This window comes from Sinocyclocheilus rhinocerous, unplaced genomic scaffold (genome assembly GCF_001515625.1).
Source record: "Sinocyclocheilus rhinocerous isolate Xijiao unplaced genomic scaffold, SAMN03320098_v1.1 scaffold553, whole genome shotgun sequence".
NCBI lineage: Eukaryota > Metazoa > Chordata > Actinopteri > Cypriniformes > Cyprinidae > Sinocyclocheilus > Sinocyclocheilus rhinocerous.
Genome location: NW_015627255.1, coordinates 770,353 through 780,113, shown reverse-complemented (window position 1 = coordinate 780,113; position 9,761 = coordinate 770,353). Strand labels below are relative to the sequence as shown.

The 9,761-nt window shown below is 36.2% G+C and overlaps 1 protein-coding gene across 1 annotated transcript in view; it reads left to right on the top strand.

Annotated features, from left to right (window-relative positions):
• Positions 1-7,100, top strand: part of LOC107726368 (choline kinase alpha-like) — a 20,252-nt gene extending 13,152 nt beyond the window's left edge. Inside the window, exons 4-12 of the mRNA XM_016535918.1 lie at positions 1,839-1,952; positions 2,222-2,355; positions 3,364-3,468; positions 3,728-3,786; positions 3,891-3,978; positions 5,526-5,634; positions 5,721-5,827; positions 6,122-6,203; positions 6,721-7,100. Coding sequence (XP_016391404.1) covers positions 1,839-1,952; positions 2,222-2,355; positions 3,364-3,468; positions 3,728-3,786; positions 3,891-3,978; positions 5,526-5,634; positions 5,721-5,827; positions 6,122-6,203; positions 6,721-6,780 — 858 coding nt within the window. The 3' untranslated portion in view covers positions 6,781-7,100. The remainder of the gene's footprint in view (positions 1-1,838; positions 1,953-2,221; positions 2,356-3,363; positions 3,469-3,727; positions 3,787-3,890; positions 3,979-5,525; positions 5,635-5,720; positions 5,828-6,121; positions 6,204-6,720) is intronic.
• The last annotated feature ends 2,661 nt before the right edge of the window (positions 7,101-9,761 follow it).

The following is a 9,761-nucleotide window of genomic DNA, read 5'->3' as shown; positions in this document are numbered from 1 at the left end:
TTTTTATTTCACTTCTTTTGGACTGATGCATGCAACACCCGCTGAGTGGCATTAAACAGCTTGAAAGATCAAAGACCATTTTTAATATAACTCCGACTGGATTCGTCTGAAAGAAGAAAGTCATATACACCTGATGACTTGAGGGTGAGTAATTTGTGGGCTAATTTTCATTTTTGGGTGAACTAACCCTTTAATGCTGCCTTCAGCTGCACCTGGGAAACTTGTTCCTCTGAGTCAGGTGTTCATTATTATGACGTCACACATTCATGTTGGAAATGGAACAAGAATTAAACCAAATAATAACTACAATTACAATAATTAACAAAATAGCTACATCTGAATATAAAATAATGAAAAATATTAATTTGTCACTTATTTATACATGGTATTACAACTAAATGTGAAGTAAATCATGAAAATTTGAGTGATTCGCTACACCTTTTGCTACAGGCTTGTCTTCCACTCCCTGATTGCTATATATAGATTATACGTTGATTATACATACATTGTCTATAGATTAGTGTTTCCACCACATTTCAAATAACTTCTAGAGTTTCCCACTTGTAAATATGACATTGATTGGTCATTCCTGTTCTCTAAACTTGTAATTACGATATTTACAGTAATTTACCACAGAGCAAGACTGTGATCTTAAAGGGGTAGTTGACACAAAATTTTAAATTAGAAGTCATATTTTGTTTACCCTTATGTTTCTCCAAACTTGGCTTCCTTTCATAAGTGGAACACAAAAATATAAATCTTGATTAATGTAATTAATTAATTGAAAATATCAAACAAAGACAAGAAATTGACAGTTTTGAGTCTGATCTTTTCAAAGAATCAACTGATCCAGTTCATGAATCACACTGATCTGGTTCTTGCAGCGTTTAAGTGCTACTGTAGAAGAAGTTGTTCAGTGAATAACAACTTAAATTTTGGTCTGTTCCTCACACAGAGTTATTGCATGACTTTTATTTTTTCATTTTGGAGATTGGCAGCCCAGTTCTCATTCACTTTCATTATATTGAAAAGAGTTGCCACGATACTCACCAGGGAATGTAGGAGTTTGTCATTTTTGTTTTTGGACTTTCTGTTTGCCTTTACTTTTACCATATTGGTATGCCTGTTTGTGATCAAAACGTTTGCATAACATTGTCATGAGACAAATGTCGTTCAAGTTAAAGGAATTCCCTTACATTTGAATCATTCATGCTCGCAACATTTGCCCTACCAGGTTTGGATTCCTAAGGCAATAGTTCAAAGTACAGCACTCAATGACTGATACCTGGTAAATATATAATCTCTTTGCAACCTATTCTTAGATGATCTCTAATAGGAAGGAACGAGTAAAAGCAAAACTATAGTGTGTTTTGAAAAATTGAGATATCTTACACAAGTACTTCCCCCACATAGGAAGGGAGCTCTTTCGGTTCTGTGTATTAACACTTGGCACAGCCTTGTCCAAAAACAGGCTTAATGTCATTGCTAGTTAAGCAGCCACAATTAATGACTGGGATGTTTGGCAAGTTCTGCCTCGCTCAGCACAATTGCCTCTCTTGTTTTTTTCTCATTTAACTCGCTTTGCTCCAGCACTGCCATTGAATTTGCTTCTGCCCATCACCACTGTTACAAAATGGCTGGCTTGTAGATTGAATTGATTTCAGTGCAAAATTCATTTTCCTTTTTAGCATCACAGTTTTGACCTAAGGGACTGAAGATCCAATCAGGCTAAACTAAGCAGGGTTTCATTGCAGTCTGTGTAGTTTGTTGACCGATCTTGGCAGTTGATATAACTTGTTGAGTGTCCAAACTGTATCCGTATGTTTTTGTGTTTGCAGGGAGCTGATGCCATGGTACTGGAGAGTGTCATGTTTGCTATCCTGGCCGAGAGGGAGCTTGGGCCCAAACTCTATGGCATTTTTCCACAGGGGAGACTGGAACAGTTTGTCCCTGTGAGTCTTAAAGTTTGCTTCTATGATGATTGAGAAGACAATCTGGATGTGAAACACAGTGCACACACACAACGTGCTTTGACACTAGTGCTTATGAATCCCTTTCTTGAAAATTGCAAGAAAAATCCATTGCTCTGAATCATTTTCCAGGATTTTAAATACACAGAAACTTAAACCTGTGATGCAACTTATTGTGTTTTAGTTATGTAATTGTTTCTGTTTTAGTTCTAAAAACACAAACTGAAAAAAGTTCAATGTTTGTTCTGCAGAGTCGAAAATTGTCCACAGATGAGCTGAGTGTCCCTGGTATATTTGCTGAGATTGCTGAAAAGATCGCCAGATTTCATGGAATGAGAATGCCCTTCAACAAGGAGCCAAAGTGGCTGTTTGGCACTATGGAAAAGTGCGTGATCATAAAACATCTGTCGAATTATCACTTGTCCTGTGCTGAAAATCCTTTACCTAATTTGTCTGTTCTGGTCAAAAATGACTGGCCTTTTAAAAATTGCTTGTAAATTGTTATGCTATATAATCACTAAATCATGGATTCAGTCTTTTTTTATTATTAACTCATTTTCTTTCAATTAACACAGGTTTGAATCTCTTTTTTGGAACTTACTGATTTTAGGACTCATTGATATGAGCTTATGAACCTGTTTTTGAGTGATTTTTTTTGTAGACTGGTCATTTTTGACCACGACAAGTGGGGAAAAAGTTCCAAAAAAGTACAAAAATTATCAAATTATTTTTGGGAAGCCGTTATACCCTGTGGGAGCAAAGTCAGTAGGTTTTAGTCCTATGCGATAACATTAAGTAGCATTTTCAGGAAAAAGAAAAAATGGCTAGAACACAATATGAGGGTTAAGTAAAGGCTGTCTAGTTTGTTTAAATTCTTAGAAATGTTCATAGTGGGTGGGGAACTGCATCCTTACTGTCAAGATGTTGACAGGATTGAGCTTTTTGGTGAAATTCAGTCTACATGTCAACAGTATAAAAATAAAAACATGATTTATGTAAACCCAGTTCCCTGGAAGAAAAAGTTGTACTGTCTTCTGGAAAACCCCATAGTCCAGGGGTGTCAAACTCAATTCCTGGAGGGCCGGAGCCCTGCAAAGTTTAGATTCAACCCTAATTAAACACACCTGATCCAACTAATCAAGTCCTTCAGGCTTATTTGAAATCTACATGGTATGTGTGTTGGAGCAAGGTTGGAACAAAAATCTGCAGGGCTCCGGCCCTCCGTGAATTGAGTTTGACACCCCTGCCATAGTCTTTAGTATCTCCACTGGGACCTAAATATAGATTACCAACATTTATCATCTCATACTACTATATGAATTCTCCCTTTAGCTTTCTTAATTGCTAAAAATAGAAGACTTACTGTCTGTATTTGCCTGTATCTACTGCACAGGTACATGGATCAAGTGCTTCAGCTCACCTTCACCAGGGAACACCATCTACGAAATTTCTCCCGCCTTTTGAGCTACAACTTGCCTCAAGAGATGGACAGTCTAAAGTAAGATCTTTATTATCTTGATTATTCCGCACAGCTGTGATTTCACTTCTGTTTTAGGGAAATTATCTTCTCGTCATGCATTTCCAGCATGGTTTCATTGACCTGCTTTATCAGAATCCCTGGAAACTGTTCACACTTTACGAGATTCGAGAGTGACTGATAGCTAGATAATGTATTGACAAATATAAAAGGGTGTTTGGTGACTGTTCATTATTGACGTCTTTTGTATGTTTACTTAAATGGCTGTTTGTGTACACAGGTGTCTACTTGAATCTACTCCCTCTCCTGTTGTTTTCTGCCACAATGACTTGCAAGAAGGTTAGACATGGGTTTACTATGACTCTGTATTTCATTATTGTTTCTAACAAAGGTCCACCATTGTTTAATCAAATGTTTTAAAAGTGCTGCCTTGTTTTAAACAGGAAACATCTTGCTCCTGAGTGGCCGTGAGAACACAGACAGACAGAGGCTCATGTTGATTGACTTTGAGTACAGCAGCTACAGCTACAGGTCCGTAATATTCATAGTCACATTCATTCCACACGATTCAGAAAAAGCATATGCAGCTAAATTCCAAGAAAACAGCCTGGTTTTGTTAACAACCAGATGTTTGATGGGAATTAAGTTTTGATCTTTTACCTCTGAATTAGCTGAATTAAAGAACTGAATTAAAGAACTGTCTGTTTCTCTTTGTTATTCAAGACCACGTAGTTGTTTCTGATAAGTTTGGAACACTTAAGTTTGGGTGCCCCATTTCTAAGAAAGGACCTCTAGACTTTGAAGGCTCTGGCATTGATCCCACACTGTTGCTAGGGTACTCGCATTCTTGCACGTGCTCAAACACAGGTCTCTCAGAGGATCCTCGGGCAAATAAGCTCCAAACTGTAGCACGTTCTTTTAGGAGCCTGGTTTTGTTAGAAGAGGGTCCTGTATTGGCAAGATCACTGATCCAGTGATGGGCGACAAGGGTCAAGGCATGCTTTGTTTGTTTTCCATCCTGCCATCCAGTGTAGTCTCCCAGGGTGTAAGTGACCCGTGTTTAGGTCCATTGACAGTGCTTGTCCAGCAAAGCGGTAGGAAATGAAGCCGGGTTTCCCAGCCACAGAGATGTGTGCTTTGTTCAGTTTCCCCAGCAGCTGTGAGCCTCTTCTTTCAGTTTGCGTAAAGTAAGAGTCATGTTTTCTCTTTTTTTTTTTTGTGGTTTGGCTCAAAACTGGTAGAAACCTAGTGACCTGGCTCACAATATAATTTCAATCATGGCAACTCTTGGAAGTTGTTTTAGCATGTTAATAGATATGACAATGTTAGTATATTTTGGTCTTAGTGGACTAGATCTGCTACACACTCTACTGCTGCAGAGCAAGTATGGATTTGCTACTGCCAATAGATATACAGATACACTGTTGTGAGCCTGTAAGTTATGTTGCTGCTGCATTATTAGGCATACATAAATCCTATAGCAGATTTAGACAGGTGGAGCTAGGGGGAGGTCGAGGGTATAAGACAAACTCCAATTGCACACTGCAGGACCAGCTTACAGCGAATGTTGAGCAAGCAATCTGATTGGCTGCAGAATCAGCCAATCAGCTTGTGCCATGTAATACATGACTGCATTGCTATCTAGAGTTTCATGACAGACTAGAAATTTATAATCTTCCCAAACAGCAATAGGACAATTTCAGTTAATGCTGCACTTGCACTTCAGTTCACAATATTTTAGACCAGGAATTTTAAAAATGGAATTTTAAATATTATTTTGGGCAAAGTTGTTGAATCAGCATAACAATGTTTGGCATTTGTAGTCGGTAATAAATTTATTATATATAAAAGTGCTGATCAGCCCTACACATTATTTGAAGCCCATCAGAACGGATTTATTCATTATTTATTGAAGCTGATCTGAACAGCTTCCAAATGTTATAATATTCTCATGAATCCCAAACAAAACCTCCTCCACAATTACCAATGATTTCTAAACGATCAAGACTCATTATGCATTATTATCGCATTAACAAATGTTGTTGATGGGGTGCTGATCTCCTTTCTTTCTCCCACAGAGGATTTGACTTTGGAAATTTCTTCTGTGAGTGGACGTATGACTATACCTATGACAAGTTTCCATTTTTCATCACGAACACCAAAAATTACCCCACCAAAGCACAGCAGGTTTGTTGTCTTTTTTTGGTACTTTTTTTCTCCTCTTAAATCTATTAACCAGAAAAATTACATTACATTTCGTTTTGTTTTCTCAGATGCATTTCTTTCAGAGTTATCTGTTGGAATCTCATGCTGGATTTGAAAACTTGAGTGAGGAGGACCAGCTGAAACTCAAAGAGGATATGCTAGTGGAGGTTAACAGGTGATATACTTACCTCAGATCTATCTTAGGCAGTTTTACACACATTTTGCCATCAAATTGTAATTTTATAGATGATTATGTAACATTTTCTTGAGCTTATTGATTTGGAAATGAGGCCCATGCAATCAAAACAAAGAAAAAATAATGAGGCTATCCATGTTGGGTCTCGTACTATACTACTATAATGGATATAAAAAGATATTTGGACCAAGTCCAGCAGTGATTCACATTTCCAGAGACTTCCCAAATGTTCTTTCCATCTGTACTTTGTGAACTCAGTGCTCTCTCATTTAGGTTTGCTCTGGCCTCCCATTTCTTCTGGGGATTGTGGTCCATAATCCAGGCCAAAATATCAACTATTGAATTTGGGTACATGGTGAGTTATTTTAAGAAAACTGTCAAATCTTTGTGTGTGGAGTTGAGTTATTACTGGGTTATTCCATTGTACACAGTGCAGCTCTTAGGTAAGACGAGAATTTTATCAACGGCAATCAGATACGTAAAGATACGGCCTTTGCGATATTTGCGCTGCCTCACAACCCTTTGGACAGTACACAAATACTTGTGAGGTCAGGGTAACATGACTGTAAACCTACTGAGTGTGTGCCACAGTAATGTTTCTGATATAAAATGTTTAATTTGTGTATTTAAATTTTTTTTTATGAAGTTTGAAATTGAAAACAATGAATAATCTACAGTGAGTGTCTTAAATAACAATCTTAGAAAAATAAAACGTGTTCAAGGACAAGATACAAGATAAAACAAAAGGACAGTGACACCCAAGATAGTCCAAATAATGTGCATATACCTTGTAGAACTGATCTATTATTAATATATATCTTTTAAAAATGCTAATTGTTAATTCTTTAATCATTTTTTCTTATTCTTTATAGGAGTATGCCATGGCCAGATTTGATGCATACTTTGAGCTGAAAAAGAAGCTCATGGTTTAAAGGAAACATGCATAAATTCCCAACCGACAGAAGGAAGAGGGAACAACCGCTCATATGGTGTCAAGAAAAGAGCGGAGCAAATTTCGAATGTGCTTGAAAGAGGATGCTCTGCATCTGTAGTGATTCAGCCGTGCTGCATGGACCAAAATCAATGCAACGGATATATTTTAAAAAAGGCTCTGTGCATTGAGTGTCCACATATGCTGCTTCTCAGTGTTTACAAGTTTAAGCTTCTCACATTTAACACACCAGCCTGAGCTTCTGGACAGTTGGAGAATAATAGTGGAGAATAACGAGGTCACGTGCCAAAAAAAACAAGATTGTAGGTCAGAGCTTAGGAGCGCAAAATATCTTATGCAGCTGCAGTTTGATTCATAAGTCAAAGAATGGTGTGGCAGAAAGTTCTTCATACTAACTTAAACCTTGTGGTGTTTCTTATCACCTAGTCATCTGCTGTAGTGTTATCTATATAACCGGTGATAGAAGATGGCAGTGAAAGAGTAGGGTTCAAAAACTGGACCTGTTACCAGAAATTGGTACAGCAGACCAAACTGTGTTGCCACTGTGGTTCTGATGATTCAGTATTGTGTTTCCAAGCTCTCCGTTTCCATTTTATGCCACCTTTTTTTTTGGGGGGGGGGGTCCTTTTTACTGGATGATTTACCTCTTTTCTACTTCTAGTAGATCATGTCGTATTTGATTTTCTAGTAGATCCGCATGATGTGAAGTGAAATACCTGTGGGACTGCACCATCTGCGTGCTCCTTAGGGGAGAGATGGTATGAAATATCTGTCTTAACAGTGGAAAACTTTATGGTTTTGACCATAGTGATATCATTCACCTCTTGTTAGAGGTGCTTGTTTATTTTATAAGAATTTGATAAGTATGAGATCACCCGCCTGTATATGATTTGAGACTGAATTGATAACTGTTAGATATTAATATAAAACTTTATATCGATCTGTTCCTAAAATAACAGCCTTTTGTATAACAGTTGGTTCAATTACAATTTCGCAGTGAATGTTTATGTTTATTCTCCTTTTCTGTTATTTTATTTTTTTTTTTTTTAATGCTATAAAATTGTTTTACAAATGAACAATATTTACTTAATGCATTTCGTTTTGCATTTTACTTTGTATAACCTTAAATTACGGTAAAGTAATGTTTATTTTTTCATATGTTTGAAATGTAGGTATAGTGATACAATTGTATTAAGGCAGTCTTGCTTTTTTTGCTAACAGTAATGTCAAAGGCACTTTCTGAAACAGTTCTGTGAAAAAATTTTAGTACTTGTAAATGTAACTTTACTATTATTTTTCTGTAATGGAAGATGTATATTTCTTAATAAGAAAGTGTTATGTGTCTTTACTGAAATAATGTAAGTGGATCTCTTGGCCCCCTTTTTTTTACTGTACTATACTGGTGATCAATTTATGTCTGTTTTCACACCACACATCATCACACATATCTTAAATCATATAAAATAATATATATATATATATATATACATACACACACATGTTCCTATATAACTGGTCTCTATGAATCTCGATTTTTGGAACATCAGTAAACAGGAAAAGTGAAAGTATAATGTTGAATGTAAAAAACAAAAGAATAATTGAATATAATTCCTTTGTATTTTAAAATCAGCTGTCTAAACCTAACTTAACCATCTGTTAACATCAATATAAAGCATCTGATGCTTTTTCTCTGTAAACACATTAATGTATAAATATAAAAAATGAGGAATAGAAAAAGAAACATGATTTACACTTCTCCTTATAAGAATAGAATTCAACAGTTTGTAATGTACTAATTCATGCTTTGCATATGTGAATAAAGGGTTGCAAGATTATTTTGTCTCAATATGTCCTTTTCTTTTTTTTCAGTCAGTTCAGTCCATGTCAAATTTTATGATCCCAGGGTTATGATCATGTTCCAAATCTTAATTCAGTGATGATAACTATAAATGTGAAAATTAGTTTAATAATAGATGACAAAAATATAAAACGGCAAACTGAAAGGGAAGGGAAGAGATGAACATTGTTGTCCAGATACACACATAAATTTACAATGGCATGCAATTCAGCTTTCGACCATAAAGCAGATTCAGGCAAGCTGCGTTTTCTAAAAGTAATGACCTAAAATCAATTGTAACATACATAATGGCAGCACATTTCTAGAAGATTCTCTGCAGAGATTCAGACTGCCAGTCCTTTGATACTCTTGCACTTCAACAGGTGTTGCTCTACAGTCAGAAAGATGAAATCACAGGAACAGAATTCAGTTCCATTTTTGAAGAGTGACTGTAAACCTCCAAACCCATAAATCACGTAATAATGAGTAATGCAGTTAGATGTTTTGCCCTATGATGACAACTCTTTCACTCGTCAAAGTTCATTGAAATATATTTCAAGTATCAAAGTTCTGAATGAATTCTATGACAGGAATTTGAAGTCTGACGTTTAACCTGTTTGACTGGTACACATGCCAACGCATAATAAAGAAATGGTGACACAAAACAAAGGGTACTGTAAAGGGCAGGAAATGTTTTGTTTGTTTTGTTTCGCTGTAGGGTAGTCTACACTATGTACTGTACAGTTGGAACAAAGGGACAGTTGAAACACCTTAAATAAGGCTTCAGCATCCTCTCCTATAAAAGTTCAAGGATGTATGATTCTCGAATCTGAAAATATAGAACAATGTCTATTTTTAGGGTTAAGACTTTCATTTGACCCTCTCCTTTTTGTCTTTTCATGACTGTAAAACTGAACACTGATATGCTATAAGGTTGCTATTGGTAAAAACAATTCCTAATGACAATACGTAATCTTTTGCCGTTATAAAGTAATGAGAGTGGATTCGTGAGTGTCGTGCCAGTAAGGTGTCTTTGACTTTGAGCTGCTGATTTTTTTTTTTTTATCTATATATATATATATTCTTTTTTATTTGATGTGTGGGAGGAGGGAGGTTTTTGGCTC